Consider the following 16,997-nt stretch of genomic DNA (forward strand, 5'->3'; position numbering starts at 1 on the left):
CCCGCCATGCTCCCTCTCTCCTCACACACATTCCTCACTCCAGTCCAGAGCTCCCTGCCTGCCTGACCCCCTTGAAGGCCGCTAGTGTGTAGATGCTCTCCTTCCCAAGCAGAATCCATCCATCCGTGAGTTCTGTTACTCTAGCTCCGCCTTTGCTCTCTTCTGTTCCTGTCCCTCTCTTCCCGGGGTGTGAACTGATTCTCCCACAATCTGAATGTGCTTCTTGAGGTCTTGCTCTCTGTGTCTCTGACTCTAGGTGTCTCTGGGTTCTAATGACCAAATATCCCTGGGTCCTTCTCTGAGGAGGGGAGGGGGTCCACATCTCCCGGGCATCTGTGCCATACTGCCCAGCACCGCACCCGGCTCTGACTTCCCAGGAGCTGTGCCACCTTCCCCATGCCATGCACACACTAGAGCTGCCCCTCCAATCAAACGTGCAGGAAACAGGCCCAGCAGAGATATGCAAGTCCTCATGCGCCCACACGCAGATCTTTCCAGGGTCCCTCCGGCAGCCGAGTTACAACCCGGCTGGGACAAGAGGGCGCAGCCAGACCACGGGGAATGCGTGGGAAGAGGGTGTCACCTCCATTTTCTCAGCAAACCCTGGCCTATTGGCCCGAACCCTCAGGCAGGTAAAGCCCCTTCCTCTGTCCATCCCTTCCTTCCCAAACTGTGCCACAGCTCGGCAGATTTTGTTTTCTCCCTAAAAATAACACTTATTTTCATCATTTTCAATGCCCCCTGAATGGGAATAGACAGAGCACCACCAGCTATAAATGGAGACCAATAGGCACATTTCGACTGCACACACAGGCAGCTTTCTGGGAACGAATTGCTGCTTTTGATTAAGGAACAAATCTGAGCCCCCCCTTTCATCTCTCCACCTTGCCTGGCCCCCAATTCCCTGTTCGCGGACACTCTGTTCCAACGCCCTCTTCCCCATGGTCTGTGTGTGTGTGTGTGTGTGCGCGTGCGTGTGTGTGTGTGTGTGTGTTTTACTCTCCCTCAACTCTGAGAAACACAAAATACCTAGCCCTTGAAATTTAATTTATATTTTCCTTTTGGTTTGTTTCTTTTTGGAACTTCACACAGAATTCATTTGCATCTTCCCTGGGCACTGCCCCTCCCACCTCAGGATTTATTTCTACTGGGAGCCCCACCCTCTGAGTAAGCCCGGGGCCAGAGCCCCTTCGGCCCAGCTGCACCTTCTGGGCATCAGTTCTCTCTCCTTCCTGGGCATTTGTTGGAAAGGTAAATCTGGGAGACACCCCTCTCCCCCACGCACAACACATCCTCACAGACGCATACACGCCCGTGCGAGAAGGGACATCTCTGCCCCATCTTTCTGAGCACAGCTGTCCAAGCAGCGAGGGTAAAAATATACTGGGATGCCTCTGTGGGAAGAAGGAGAGCCGCAGACAGCCCAGGCATCCGGAACGGGAGCCCCAGGACGCTCAGTGTCCCGGGAGCAGTCTCAGGCACTGCTAATGCCAGAAAACTCCCAAAAATCTCACAGGGAAGAGAGCTGTAAATTCCTAGGCTGCAGTGTTGTCAAATATTTCATTGAAGAACGTCATGGAAAATGTGTGCTTTTGGGTAAAGTGCCCGAATAGAGGGGTGAGCTCAGGGCTGCAAGAGCCCAAGCACGCGACTTGTTTTTTTCCTTGATCAACATGTGAAAGTGTCTCTAATGTGCCGCTGACCGGGGAAGACTATCTGCCAGGGTTGGGGTGTGGCTGACTCTCCCCTCAGCTGCTCCCCTGACGTGGCCGGTGGGGGGGTCCCCAGAGGTGGGGTTTCCAAGCCCCATCTGTGCAGAAGGGCACTGGCACTCTCTCCACACCTTGGGGTCACCCGTGAAGAGCCTCGGAGGCAGGGGCCAGAGTCTGGCTTGCTGCTGACAAGAGGGCAGAACAGGGCCACTGGGGTTTGGAGTTTGGTTGGGCGGCAGTGAGTACAGGTAGGGGCAGCCCCCCAAAATGAGGAGTGCACTGCAGATCGGCTTTCCCGATGGCCGCAGCGCGCCCAGGCACTGGGGCTCTCCACAAGTCAGAGCCCCCTTCCAGGGCTCATTCCACAGGGTCCTGAGCTCACGGCCTCTCTGTGACGGACACAGAAGCACCGTGTCCCCACATCTCCAGTCCACTCCGAGAATCACCCACCCTTGCCAGCGTGACGAGTGCCTAAAAGTCACTCCGTTGCCAGAAAAGTAAAGTAGGAGAGTCACCTCCCTTCTCTGGGGCCTGAGACGAAGAGAGAAACACCTTCCAGAGTTACGGATTTGTGAGCTAGTGACCAGCCAGGGCACACAGGCCCACAGCGTTCGTGGTGTGCTCCCTGCAGGACCATCCCGTGTGTCTGATCACACTCGAAGCCCCTGCCATCTGTCCGCTCAGCTATTCGCGCTCTGCATGAACACTGGCGGCTGGGTGTCCTTGTGTTATCCTGCACCCAGGATGCATGGTGCCCCAGTGCCTCTCCCAGGGTGATCTGCGCCCGCAGGCATCAAAGGGTACGCTTTTTACAATGTTCGCGGACATAACCCACGAGAGCACACGCACCTACAGCAGTCTATGTAATTCTATATCACATGGTCCAAAGAGCCTATAATGTTCCGGGTCGGGAACCCATTACGTCGTATCCGCCCTGAGACTGTTCTGTGTGTGTGATGTGCTATGCTACCCACATTTTATAATCGTCTGTGTATGGAACACCTCAGAGTGGACTCGCATATTCTACCCACATAACGAGTTCTACTGACTGAATCTGACAACATTAGTTCCAAGGGAAGCTACTGCACCGCACTCCCCTCCTGGGAGCCTCAGCACGGAAACGAGTTAGATGTGCACACCTCACGCTGTTCTGTGCACACGGACCTCGTGTTGCACACCTGCCCGACGCCGTAGTGCCCACAATGTGCCGGCATGGACCTCATCTTACCCTACTCCGGGCCTCTCTATTTCTTGCAGCTTTCTCTCTCTCTCTCTCATTTTTTAATTTATTTTATTTTATTTTTTTAAAGATTTTATTTATTCATTTGAGACACAAAGATATATATAGAGAGAGAGCATGAGCAGTGGGAGAAGCAGAGGAAGAGGGAGAAGCAGGCTCCCCGCTGAGCCAGGAGCCTGATGTGGGGCTCGATCCCAGGACCCTGGGATCATGACCTGAGCCGAAGGCAGATGCTTAACCATCTGAGTCACCCAGGCGCCCCTCTCTCTCTCATTTTTTTAAAGTAAACTGCCCAATGTGGGGCTCAAACTCACAACCGCGAGATCAAAAGGCAGCCAGGCGCCCCCACGTCCTGCAGTGTCTGCCTCCCCGGGCCGATTTTCTACACGTGGGCATGCATCATATGTGTGTACATCTGGCGCCCGCAGAGAAACGTTCCACGTACTTTGTGCACAAATCATCCTATAACCCAGGGAAGGGCGGCTGCCCTGTCTCCTGACCCTGACTTCTCCCCACAGTCCCTTGTCCCCAGGGCCACATTTTCACCCACAGATACCCCCCCACCACCCCACCACCCCGGGCCTCCCTATTGACTCTGCCAGGCCAGGCGGCTTCCCTAACTGCCCAGCGCCCACCTCAGGTCTGGGGCCCCGCCTGCCCTACCTTGTGCCGCCTTGGGACATCGCCGGCAAGGGGTTGGAAGGAGCAGGGACAAGGGACGCTCAGGCCCCGCGCTAATGCAGAGCAGGGATAGTGGGGGACAGGGCGGCTGCCCTCTCGGTGGGTGGTCGGCTGCTGCCTTCACCCCCGCCCCCTCCCGCTGGGCCGGCCGGCCGGGCACAATCCGAGCTGGATCTGGTTCCCTGCTCGGGTTACGGCGCACTCTCCGCCGAGGCGGCTTCACTTAAGCAATTAGCCAGTAAAAATACCTTGGGCTCGGGGAGTAGGAGACATGGCAGGCGTGTCTGTTTTTACACCCCCCCACCCCAATTTAGGATTCCTGGGGCTAAAGCTGGGGCGCAGATTTGATTTGGGATGGGAGGGTTGTCTTCATGGATCTCTTTAAGCTAAGAAGAAAAAGCTGCCCACATCTCTGTCTGTATTTTCTCCGCCTGCTCCATGAGCTGGGCCCCGGGGGTTTTGTTTGTTTCTGTCTCTAGGATCGCCTAAGTCTTTCTCTGCACATGCTTGCTCAATGCTCACAACAGCCCCGAGAATAAGTGCCGTTATTTGTCCCCCTTTTAGATGAAAAACCTAAGGTACACAGCATGATGATTACAGCTTGAATATTAATTAATGCTTGAATATTGCTAAGAAAGTAGATCTTAAATGCTGTCACACACAAAAGAAATGGTAACTACGCGTCGTCGGGATAGAGGTGGCATGGAGGAATGAGGAATGCGTGATGGCGATCATTTTGCAACACATAAATGTATTCAATCAACACACTGTACATTTTAAATTTACACAATGTTATGTGTCCATTATATCACAATAAAGCTGTTAAAAAATCAACCAACAACCATCTCTCCTCACCAAAATAAACTAAGGCACTAATAGCTTATGTAACATCCCTACATGGTGAACGCCGGATTCAAATCTGGACCATGGCAATTCCCAGCGCGCAGGCAGAGGGACTCTGCCTTTTCCACTGCAGACCCTCGCTCCCCTGTGGCTTAACTCCTGGTTCTGTGGTGAGATCTGGATTTGCATCCTGGCTCTGCAGGATGACCCAGGGCATGGGATAACCAGGGCTGGGGACCATCTGTAAAGGGAGGGATAATATTGACTTCCTCGAGGCTTCTGTTGGGGCATTTAACCTGGGTCCTGGGTTCATAGATGGGAGGTATGGGTTCATGGACAGGCTCCAGGTGTTCGGTGAGACCCTGAAAACCACTCTATGAATGTCGCACGTATGCGCCTTCTGGGGGTGGGAGGGCGGAGAGGATCTAGTTTTCAGTGGTCTGTCAAAGGGATTCACACCCCATGGAAAGGTTAAGAACATCCAAGGGGTGTTGATAAGGCTGCGGTCAGCACCTGGCGCAGCCAGTGGTTGAGCTTGAGAAGTCCTATTACTGGCTCTGTGTCTGTGACAGCTATTACTATTTTATCACCTGCTCTCCAAAGGGTCTCTCTGCGCCTGTGCACCCGGGAAGCCAGGGGCTTGCAGGGGGGCCACAGAGGCTTCTCTAAACTCACTCTCTCCACCCTCCACCTGCATTGAAGCTTCTGGGGGAGGGTCTGTCTTTGGGGGTAGAGAGAAAAGATGGAGAGGTGTTCGCTGGGCGGCGCTGGCTGACCCCGGCCAGGTCCTTGGTGGGCCTCAGTTTCCCCACTTCAAAATGTAAGATCAAGTGAGACTTCTCTGGGCAACTTAGGAGCTGAGAGCCTCCTTTCTGGGCATACAGAAAAGCCCTCCTTGCTATGGATGTGGTTTTTCCTAGAATTGAGGGGGGGTCCCCTCCAAATTACAGAGCTGGGAGCTCATTTCCCTTCCCCGTCTTCTCACACTCCCACCTTTACCTCCCTCCTGGGTGGAGATAGGGGTTGGAAAGAGCTTCCATTTGCTGCATTGCTGAGGATCCAGGCCACTCGGCCCCCTGTCCCTGGGCAAGGTAACTGCTGCCCCTTCCCTGCAAAGTCTGGTTTGCTGTCAGAGCCCGAGGGGTAAGTGGAGGCCAGGCGGGGCCCCAACTCCACACTTCCTCCCCAGGAAGGCAGAAGCTCCCCTACCCCAAAACACAGAGGAACCCCCAGGGGAGCCAGTGAAAGACCACCATGTGCTGGAGGGAGGAAATGATCTGGGGGTTTAGCCAAAGATGGCATCTACAGCCCCCTCCCAAATGGAGAGGACCCAAGAGGGAAGGGGCTACTGGAAAAAAGCCTCCCCCAATTGCACGTCCTATAGAGCTCCCTCACTTTGAAGGTACCCTGTCAGAGAAATCCTCCCGGTTTCTGGGAGCCACAGGGTAGGGCTGCACCCCTAGCAGGCTGGGGAGTGGGGCAGCCTCCCCCGCTGGCCTCTCTACTAAACACCAGATGTGCTCCCAGCAGTTGGCAGTAGCGACCCCTTCTCGGGAACTTCCCTCCCGGCACCGCCAGGGCCTCCTAGCCTGCAGCTGCCGTTTGGCCAAAAAAAAAAAAAAAAAAGCAAAAAAAAAGTGATGGAGAGAATGTAAGAATGCGTGCGAGCTGGACATGTGTACGAGCGAGTGGAGGGGCTGTGCGTGGGCGAACGCACAGTGCAGGCGTGTGTGCACTTCACCGAAAGCGTGTCCTCTGCGGTGGGCAGGCCTGTGCCTTGGAGCGAGGCTCCTAAGCTGTGCGAGGGGTATTCACCGAGATGTACTGGAGGCTGCGCGCCGTGCTCAGAGTCTCAGCGGTGGGCGGATGCTGGCTGGGCTGTGTGAAATGGGGATGGGTCTGCGGGTGCGCGCCCACCTGCGCCAAGACACAGCCACGCACAACTTGGTCACGTTCCACGCAGCCTTCCCCTAGACGGAGGAGCCCAGTGGAAGCGCAGCGCGGAGAAGGAGACTCTCGGCTCCCGCGAGCGCCACTCGGCCTGGGAAGGCAGCGACCGCTGGGCACGTTACGCCTTCGAGCCCCCCAGCTCCTAGCACAGACGTGCCAGGCGCCCCGAAGGCGACGAGGCGTCTAGCGCCGTGCCTGAAGGCGTCTGAGCGAGGAGGGGGGACAGCAGGGGACAAGGAAGCCAGAGGAACCCGAGAGGACGGTGGGCTTTGAAAGGCGCCGCGGGGCGGGCGCACTCCCAACCTCCCGGCACTCCTGGCATCTGTGTGTTGCCCAGGCTCCCGCCAGGGCAAGGCATCTAGGCTCCTCGCGACGGCCCTTGAAAAATTCCCTCTCCTCCCTACACTCGACCCAGGGCCCGGGCCAGAGAGGCTGGGCTCGGTGTCCTGCAGTCAGCGCGCGAACAGCACTCACCTGGGTCCCTGCTTGCCGTGTCGCGCCCAGCTCCTGCGCGGTCCCGCGCTCGGCGCCGCTGTCCTCCCACCCAGCCCTAGCCCGCACCCCGGTACTGCGAGGGAAGGCGTGCGTGCGAGCCCCCTGCTGCGGACAGCCTGGCGAGAGAGGGCCGCCGGGGCCTGTGCTCCCCGCCCGCGCAGACTGCTTTCCGGAACCTGGCCTGGCGCGTAGTGTCAGGCCCCGCGGCAGCGGCAGGCCGAGCCCACAGGGGCATTAGGCCAACTCCCCCCGCGCACGCGGAATTCTCTATTATTATTATTAAAGAATCCCCCAGAACGTGTTTACGTTGAGCCGTATAAACTTCCTGCCAGGGCCTTTACCATCTATGAGAAATCGGAACCTGTTCTTGGAAAGTGGGGACACCGGAGCTTCGGGGCCAAATGGGCGGATTTTCATTGTGTGCGTGTGTGTTGGTGGCGGGGGGGGGGCCCCTAGGCAGCATGTGGGTTCAGATCCAAACGTGGCTAGTGTACAAGTGAATGAGAGAGGTGAGGATGGAAGCTCCTGTGGGCCTATTGTGTGCAAGTGAGTGAGCGCATTACTTGGGGCATACGTGCCTGAGCGAGGTGTGTGCGTGAGTGGGAAGGCTCGCAGGAGTGTGAGTTTGCACTTCGGACTCTTCGTAATTTACCGGGTTTGCACGTGCACCAATGCAAGCATGTGTGTGCGTGAATGAGCGAATGAGCGAGGCCGCTTGTTCGGGAGGCTTGTATGATTTTGGGCCCCACAGGGCCGCTGGTTCTCACTTGCTCCCGCCCGGCCCGCGGAGCCCGAGACAAAGCGGCAGCGACCCGCCCTGAGCTTTCGTTTTCCGCCCGCGCTCGGCTCCCGCGGCTACCCGCCTGCTCGCGCGCTTCTGGGCGAGTCCAAAAAGTCCCGGGCGCAGCGCAGTCCTTCCCGGGGCGGGGAGAGTGGGTAGGCGGTCCCTCACGGGAACGTACGCCCGCTGGCCGCGGGGGCCCGTGGCCGAACCGGCTGTGCCCGCGGTGGCCACAGCCCGGTGTCCGCTGCCGACGCTGCAGTTGCGATCTGCCACCGGGCTGTGCGCGTCGGGAAAGGCCCCGGGTGCCCGCGCCTCCGGGCGGGGAAGGCGGGGGGCCTGCGCAGAGCGGGGCTGAACCGCGGGCGAAGGGCGCATTAACACTTGCTCGCCAGGTTGGTGGAGGCGGGGCGGTTTTGCAGGCGGCCGCCGGGCGGCGAGGGTGGGGGCCCTTTAAAGCGCCCACCAACGCGGGGCCGGAGGGGGGCAGGGAGGGGAGGGAACTCCTGGAGGGTCTTAGGCCGGCCCGCGAGACGCCGCGGAGAGAAGATGCAGTGAGGACGGCCTGGCTGGAGTCGTGGAGCCGAGCGACACGGGTGGCGGGGGCGAAGTGCTGCTCCCCGCGGGGGCGCACGGCCTCAGGCCCCGGAGGTGGTGCCTTCCCCAAAAAACCGGCGGGGGGGGGGGGCTTCCTCGCGGCCTCTGCCGGGGCTGCAAAGAGGTTGCCCTCAGCCTCCGCTCGGCTCCTTCCCTAGTGGGAGGGCGAGAGGGAAAGAGGGAGGAGAGAGAGGTGGGGGAGGAGGGAGCTGGGGAGAGGGGGGCTCCGCGCCAACCGCCGGCGGATCCAGCAGCTCCTCGGGGAGGACGGACGGGCGGGGGAGGGCGCGCCGAGGCCCGCTCCGGAGAAGTGGCCGCGGATGACGGCAGAGGTGCAGCCAGCCCCGCGCGCGCAGCCCCCTCCCCCTCGCCCTCCTGCCCCCCCTCCTCTTCCTCCTCCTCCTCCTCCTCCCGGCTCGTCGGCGGCGCAGAGCAGCGGCGGCAGCGGCGGCGGCAGCAGCCACCCGATGTCTTCGGCGCCCGAGAAGCAGCAGCCACCGCACGGCGGCGGCGGCGGCGGCGGCGGCGGCGGCGGCAGCGGGGGAGGCGGCGCGGCCATGGACCCCGCGTCGTCCGGCCCGTCCAAGGCCAAGAAGACCAACGCCGGCATCCGGCGCCCCGAGAAGCCGCCCTACTCGTACATCGCGCTCATCGTCATGGCCATCCAGAGCTCGCCCACCAAGCGCCTGACGCTCAGCGAGATCTACCAGTTCCTGCAGAGCCGCTTCCCCTTCTTCCGCGGCTCCTACCAGGGCTGGAAGAACTCCGTGCGCCACAACCTTTCACTCAACGAGTGCTTCATCAAGCTGCCCAAGGGCCTCGGGCGGCCTGGCAAGGGCCACTACTGGACCATCGACCCGGCAAGCGAGTTCATGTTCGAGGAGGGCTCCTTTCGGCGGAGGCCGCGCGGCTTCCGAAGGAAATGCCAGGCGCTCAAGCCCATGTACAGCATGATGAACGGGCTCGGCTTCAACCACCTCCCGGACACCTACGGCTTCCAGAGCTCCGCCGGCGGCCTCTCGTGCCCGCCCAACAGCCTGGCGCTGGAGGGTGGCCTGGGCATGATGAACGGCCACTTGCCGGGCAACGTGGACGGCATGGCTTTGCCCAGCCACTCGGTGCCACACCTGCCCACCAACGGCGGTCACTCGTACATGGGCAGCTGTGGCGGTGCAGCGGCCGGTGAGTACCCGCACCACGACAGCTCGGTGCCTGCCTCCCCGCTGCTGCCTGCGGCCGCCAGTGGGGTCATGGAGCCGCACGCAGTCTACTCGGGCTCCACGGCCGCCTGGCCGCCCTCGGCCTCCGCAGCCCTCAACAGCGGCGCCTCCTACATCAAGCAGCAGCCCCTGTCCCCCTGCAACCCTGCGGCCAACCCCCTGTCTGGCAGTCTCTCCACACACTCCCTGGACCAGCCGTATCTACACCAGAACAGTCACAACGCCCCAGCTGAGTTGCAAGGTGAGTGGGGAGACCAGGGCTGTCCTAGTCCTGGGGGACTCCGATATCTGTCAGTGCGCTGAACCCAGCCCCCAAACCGCTGACCGCCCTGGGCGAGAGCTCGATGCCACTTCCGTGGGGTGCCAACCCCACTGCTTGGGGAGGCATCAGCTCTCCAGAGTATCTCTCAGCCTTGTATGCCGTCCTTTGAAGGGTGAGAAGGGTGCCGGCCCTTTGAAAGGTGAAGGGGTGGAATTTAGGCCAAGATAATTGTTTCTCCTTTTCGGTTCCAACTCCCAGCTCCCTAGCCTGGCCAAGTAGGCCCCTTCCTCACCAAAAAGAACCCAATATTCTACATTTCTTTGAGTCCTCCGCTCCCTCACACCTCACAGCAAGTTCCCAGGATGGAGCCCAAGCCCAGTCTTGGCCAGCTGGCTGGGCCTCCCCTGTAATCGGCACCGGAAAGCTGCTGGGGCAGAAAGGGAGAGTTAGGCCCAAAGCTGCCTGCGCTGGGTGCTCAGAGGCCCAGCACCCACACCTCCCAGGGAACCAGGCCTGGCTGTGGGAAGGTCGAGTTGGGGGACATTTTGTGATGACTGAGGCAGAGAGGGGCTGTGGCCAGGCCCAAAGTAAGAGTTAGAGGTGCAGGCCCCACAGACTCTTTGTTTCTGAGGATCCAGGCTTTCAGTTCCCCAGGTACACTCCTCCCTGCCCCTCTGAGAAGGAGATGCAGAAGAGTCTCCCCTCCGGCACTCTCCTCTCCGCACCCACCAGCCTCTCTGGGCCTGGTTCTGGAAAGGGCACGGAGGAGCTAAGCAGGGCCTGTCAGGGCTCAGCTGTCAGCCACCCGAGGGAGGCAGGAGCTGGCCTGGAGTTTGGAGGCCCGGCTCTCCACGGGGAATCTCCCTGCTTGGGCTGCTTCAAACTCCCTGGCTCTGCTGCCTCTCCACCCCTTGGGGGAGGGGGCTGTTCTCCAAGGGGCCCTTCCCCTGGAGAAGCCTCCAGCCACACCAGGGCCTCTGCAGGCTTTGGGGTTGGGAAGTGGGTGCCCCAGCACCAGGCACAGGCCTTGGGCTGGCTGTGGAGGTGGAGGCCAGACTCCCCTTGAGGTCTGCTGGTCCATGGCAGCCCCCTCACCCCTTCCCCTTAAGCCTCAGGAAGCCCCAGCCCAGAGCTCTGGTGTCCGAGGCGAGAGAGGCCCACACAGCAGGCACCCAGGGAGCAGGGGTCATTGCTGGGGTCCTGGGATCTTCTGCTGGAGCACAGAGCCCAGGGCCTGAAACCCAGGGCTGCCTGGACCCGCCCGAGGCCGGAACTCTGGGAGTCTGGCACCTCGGTGGGGCGTAGGGAGGCAGCAGGGCTGTGCGCTGGAGCCGGGTGGCGGGGCTTCTCCGCCTGGAGCCCGGGGCCCCGACCCTAACTCTGCTCCCTGCCCTCCTGTTGCCTCCTTTGCAGGCATCCCGAGGTATCACTCCCAGTCCCCCGGCATGTGTGACCGCAAGGAGTTCGTCTTCTCCTTCAACACCATGGCATCCTCATCCATGCACTCGGCCAGCAGTGGCTCCTACTACCACCAGCAGGTCACCTACCAAGATATCAAGCCCTGCGTGATGTGAGGCCGCCGCTGGCGGGACCCTCCAGGCACGGGCGGCCTGGCGCAGGGACCCGGAACCCATCGCAAGAAACTGCTTTATTCTTGAGGTATAACCGTAGGCAGAAGACGAGGGTTTGACCCCTACCCACCCGGATTATTTGGAAAGGAATCCCCAAGGCAAAGACCCAGCATGGTGGTCAGAACCTCCTCCCCCACTCCTTCAAAAAATTAACAAACGGTGGCTGTGGGGCCTGGTCTGACTGCAGCTGTTGGTAAATAAAGTATCTAATTTTGATCCAGTTGAAGCCCGCTGAGAAGGTGCTGTATTGGCGGAAACCTCAACATCTAAACAAGAATTCTGCTGAGGCCTCTCCCCACCTTCCCTCCAATGGCATAAGTGGGGGAAGGTTTTCAGAAGAAAGGCAAACATGTGAGACCATCATTATCAAATACTTTTATTTTTTGGTTGAGTATTTATCTTTTTATTTTTAATTTTTTTTTTTTTTTTGGGAAGAATGTCTTGGAATGCGCAAGTCTCCTCTTAGAGCCGTGTTTTGCAGGGAAGGGGGGGCCAGAAATCACGTCTCCCTCCCCATCTCAGAAGCCCTCCAGCAACCACAGGTGGATCTTTGTGCGGACTTGCGTTTCTGAAGCCACTGTTCGTCTTACAAAAGGAAACCAGAAGGAGCCCAGAAGCAGGGGCTCCCCGGGCCTCTGCCCTCCCCTCAGCCCTCCTCTGCCTTCTCTACAGTCCTTTTGGTTTTGTTTCCAGTTGCATTTTGACTTTTTTGGCGGGTGTTTTTCTCACAAGACCCGACTGTCTCCCGATCTCTACTGTAAAAAACGTGCTGGTGTGAGAGCAAGGGGGTCACAGCGCAGCACGGGGACAGGGAAGGCCGGTGAGCGCACGAATTCAGGATTGCGGCGACGCAGAAAGGTTAAGGCACTTTTTTAAACTATAGCAAGGCTCATCCTGTTATTTATTCTACTTTCTTTCTCTAATAATCGAAACACCGCATAGGCTCCTCCGTTTATCAGTATTAATGGTGTAACTTTGTTGGCAATATTTGCCGCGTAGAATTTTTTTTTTTTAGAGATCCATTGTAAATTTGAAACAAAGTCCGATCTGTGTAAAAACAAATTTCCATATGTTTATATAAATATATATATAAAATGAAGGACTACCCCCTTTTTTTAGTATTTGGCTGCTGGGGTGCAGCATTTGTGACACGTATTTTAAATTTCCTTCTGCACTGTATAAAATGACAATTTGAGGATGTTTTGCCTTTTGTGTATTTTTTCCTAAAAAAAAGAACAAAAATAAAAATGTATAACATTTGTACATTGCCTTTAACATTGTATCAACTAGAAATAAAATCACATGAGTATTTTATTGGGATTGGGATTGCAGAATATCTTCCAAACCCCAAAATATACACGGAAGCCAGCTTGGGATCTCTAGACTTGTTTGTTGTAAAATATGGGTGATTCTGAATACTTTTTTCTTTTTCTTTTCTCTCCCCCCCCTTCTTCTTCTTCTTCTTCTTTTTTTTTTTTTTTTTGCTAATCCTCCTCTTTCCATCCTTCACTTCCCACTGAAGTGAAATCTGGACATGAGTAACTATTTTTCTTGGCTTCTGTTTTTTAAGAAGAGCCCTCTGCCCCCCTAAGTGTCATTTCTTGTTTTAAAGATATAATCAGATGTTGAAAGAAAAACTGTGCTCCTCCTTTCCCCAGGGAAAACCATATAGATAAAAGTATGTATGTGATTTTTTTTTTAACTTTTAACTTTTTTTTTTGCCACCAATGAGAGTTTTACTTGGAGTTTCAGGCTTTACTGTTACCATACCCTACCTGTTATAAATTATGAAACAACTTTAATTTTTTTGTACAGTTTTTGTCTTTTGTTTTTGTTTTTTGAGGGTTTTTGGTTTGTTTTTGGTGCTCTACACTTGGTTTTCCCCAACTGAGAAGTGAGTAAAATTTAAGCAAGAAAAGGACCATTGGTGGGAGAGCAAGGTGACAAAAACATTTCCATTCAGTAACATCTTCCCCAAAGTCATTGTGGGGGTAAAACACTGTTTAAAACCTGTGTCTCCAGCCGACCACCCTCTTTCTATTCCAATTCCCGCCTACCTAAGAAAACAAACAGTAAGATCACATTGTCCGTGCGGCCATTCAGGACCCACCGCAGTTTCTCTGAGTCGTGGGGTCGCGAGCCTCTGAACCTGGTTCTTCTCAAATCTGACATTTTGGACTTGAGGGTAATTTCTCCAGTGCTCTGTTACATCAAAATTATCAAACTCGCCCGAGCAATTAATGTCTCAAACTAACCGCTGTCTATAAAACCGAGATAAAGGGTACAGGAAAAGGCCAGTGACTCCATCCCTGGGGTCTCTGGTGGGCCGAAGCAGCGGGGCCGTGGTCTCCCGGCGCAGCCCGCTGTCGCCCGCATGCGCCTGGCCCTAAACTCTGGGAGCACGTTTGCGGCGAGCAGAGAAGGCACTGTCCTCCTGGGGTGGAGGCCACCACAGCATCCCACTGGTGCCCAGGAAAACAAGGCCAGAGAAAATCCCCTGGGGTCTCCAGTGCAGAAACTTAGCGCTGCGCTCGCATCCAGGCAAGGACCACAGGCAAGAGTGGGCTGCGTCCTCCCTCCTGCGCCACGGAGACTGAGCCCCAATTAGGACCTAGGCTCCGGGAAGCGGGGTTGATTAGGAGAAACCCAATGCCAGCCCAACCGGCAAGCTCCCCAGTCTCCAGCAACATCTCCAGCCTCTGCGCCCATTCTTTTGTTCCCCCCCCCCCCCCCGGCCCCGTACGCCAGAGGTCTAGTGCGTGCTGACTGTGCTTGGCTTTGGTGCCACTGGACCAGAGTCTGGGGCGGAGGTGAGCCCCGGCTTCCTGCTCATCTCCCCGGCGGCACCCTGCGTCTCAGCGGGCTCTCCCACTGCTCCCACATCCAGGCCAGGCTGCGTGGGAGGCACGCAGAGGGGCCTGTGCAGGAAAACTGGCCGGGGAGCTCCAGGCTGGGCCTGGCCTCTGTCTCCCGGTCTGACCCAGGGCCTGGGGATGAGAGAGAAGCCTTCCCCGCGAGGAAACCTTGGCTCAGAAAGGGCCTGAATCCGGACCCATGTTTGAGATCGCAGGACGCTGCTGCAGCTGCTGCTGGCGCCTCTCGGAAACCCGCTCGCTTGGGCTGTATCTTCCCCGGGGCCCGTTTCATCCCTGATGTGCACAGGGGCCAGGGACAAGCTCCAACCGCCAGCGCGCTCCGACCGCCGGCGCACCCCCACAAAAGCGTGCTGTACATATACAAGTTGCAGTCTTTGAAATGTAAAGGCATTTCTGAGTTTGGTGCAAAACCATGTGCGCTGTGTGCATAAATGGGTATCATTCTAGCATAGGGGCATCCTAGATAGAATTAATTCAAAAACCTCTGAGCATACCTCCGTGGGGGGCTGTCTTGGAACAATGCAGTCAAGCTGCCCTAAGTGTATGAATCCCTCCAGTAATAAAACGCCTGGAAGGGGGAAGCGGCAAGGGTTATGCCATAGAATTCCTGTTTGTGGATTACACATTCCAGGGACTCCAGGGTTCTACTCGGGGGAGGGGGCTGACGTCCTGGGCGCACCCTAGCCTCTGACCCATCGCAGACCCAGCCGCAGAAGTGCCTTGGCATTCTCCTGGCTGCCCAGTCCCAGGCGGGAAGGAACTGAAGGCCTAGCCAGCCCTCACACCATGGAGCTCCCTCCCTCCCTCGCGCCCACCTCTGGTCCACATCTGGCTGGAAGGCACTCAGGATATGTGTTTCTGATGGGAAGGTGCCCGGCCCATCAAAGCCCATCTGTCCCAGTTTTCTTCTCCCTTTGGGGCTGGAGAGCTGGGGACAAGGAGGGGAGTAGGAGTGCATAAAGGCCTGGCTCCCTGCCTTCCAAGCCCCCACCAGCCGGCAGCTATTCCAGAGGAAGTGGAGAGATGAAGCTACAGTCCCTGCTCTGTCACCACTGAACCTGGGCAAGCCCTATCACCTCTGAGCCTCAGTTTCCTTATCTCTAACAATACCGTCCTCACCACCTATGAAGGGCAGTGGCTAATGTCCTTAGGAGCTCTGTGGTACCCAGACAGGAGTGGCCACAAGACCCACGCATGTCTCACCCTGCTTCGCTAGAGATCTGCCAGTCTGTCCGAGGGTGTGGGGGGGGGGGGGGGGTGGGTGCCATACAAGATGCAAGATTCTGTACTTTATAAGGTCCTAGACTCAGGGGTTTCCAATGAGCACTCAGTTTGGGAGCCACTGAGCTCCCCATCTTCCGGCATGCTGCACCTGAACAGACTCTGCTCCCTTCCCAGGGAGGACCTCCTACCTCCAGGCCAGAAGACCCGAGCCCAACGACTTCATTTCTGATGGTGATTCTCAGTGTCGAACTGCCCTCATCTGAAACACGTGGGGTGTCTGTTGAAACTGCAGATTGGAGGAGGGTGGCCCTGAGAGCTACTTGATTCAACTCTCTGGAGGTGGGACCCAGGACTCCAGTCTTCACAGATTTCCAGGGGTCCTGATGACTGCTTGAGTTTGAAGTCTCTCCCCACAGTGTTCTCTGGGCTCCTGGGAAAAGCCCTGGTGAAGGAGGCTCAGCCCTCTGCTGCCCCCTCCCGCCCGGCTGCCGCAACAGCTCCGAGTCCAGGCAAGCAGACACGCCGCAGACGTTCATGTTCACAAGGCATGCTGCGTGCTGGCCATGGCAAGCCCTCTTCCCACACACCCCTCGGCCCTTCTTGGGATTCCCTTAGGGAGGTCCTAGGACTACTCCTGCCTTCCAGAGGCAGAAACCGAGCATGGACAGGTCAGGGGGCTTGCTCCAGACACTGCTAATAAGAGCTGGAATTTGGACTCAGACCCAAAGCTCATGTCCCTAAAGCACTGTGCTCCACGGCTCCTGGTCACCCACTTTCCTCCAGCCACCAGGCCTAGTGAAAAGGGGCAACTGAAGTGTGGCCCACGAGACCACTTCTGCTGGGGTCTGCCTCTGAGCACCTCTGCCTAGGAACTGGCGGTGTGGTCATGCAGATGGGGTGGGGAGACTGGCCCAGCAGCCTGAGCTCACACCCCTGACATCCACCTCCTCTGGCACAACGGACTTAGATTTCATGGGCTTCCACCCTGGCCTCCCATGAAAGCCCCCTTCGCTTCCTTTGGCCCCCTTAGTCCAGAGGAGAGAAGCTCAAATGAAAGCTGAAACTCAAGGCAACAGAGGCCAACTACGGTAGCACATGGGGCTGTGCTTCCCTGTTCTGCTTCTGGAATCTTCTGGGCATCAACACGTCAGAACTCTGGGCTGTTTCAAGAAGAGAGACCTTTGCTGGGCATCTCCAGCAGACAAGCCATATCCACTCATGAGGGTACACAGATGGATTTTAGGACCGAGCCAAATCACAGGCCTTTCTCAGTGTTGACGCATGTGCTCTGGGGATGGGCAGGGGACGTCTCCGAGTGTGAAAGAGAAGAACGGCCATGGACACTGAGCACCTCCATGTGTCTGCACTGCAAGGGGCTGGATTCAGTGGCACATACACCCCGGTGATCATAGGTTGACAGACCAGGGTACTGTTTCTAACACCAGGACCCCTGGGGTTGTGTTGACACGCTGAAGAGACATCACC

At 57.3% G+C, this 16,997-nt stretch overlaps 1 protein-coding gene across 1 annotated transcript; it reads left to right on the top strand.

Annotated features, from left to right (window-relative positions):
• The first annotated feature begins 8,766 nt into the window (after positions 1 to 8,766).
• FOXF1 (forkhead box F1) lies at positions 8,767 to 11,561 on the top strand. The gene is made up of 2 exons (XM_021702491.1): positions 8,767 to 9,760; positions 11,195 to 11,561. The coding sequence occupies exons 1-2, from the start codon at positions 8,767 to 8,769 to the stop codon at positions 11,353 to 11,355; spliced, it is 1,155 nt and encodes a 384-aa protein (XP_021558166.1). The 3' UTR covers positions 11,356 to 11,561.
• The last annotated feature ends 5,436 nt before the right edge of the window (positions 11,562 to 16,997 follow it).

This window comes from Neomonachus schauinslandi, chromosome 16 (assembly GCF_002201575.2).
Source record: "Neomonachus schauinslandi chromosome 16, ASM220157v2, whole genome shotgun sequence".
Taxonomy (NCBI): Eukaryota; Metazoa; Chordata; class Mammalia; order Carnivora; family Phocidae; genus Neomonachus; species Neomonachus schauinslandi.

What these genes read in the sequence shown, in the direction of transcription:
- FOXF1 (XM_021702491.1), top strand. Translation starts at nt 8,767, where the DNA reads ATGTCTTCGGCGCCCGAGAAGCAGCAGCCACCGCACGGCGGCGGCGGC. An exon ending in CGCCCCAGCTGAGTTGCAAG is followed by an intron (nt 9,761 to 11,194) that starts GTGAGTGGGGAG and finishes CCTCCTTTGCAG; the next exon opens with GCATCCCGAGGTATCACTCC.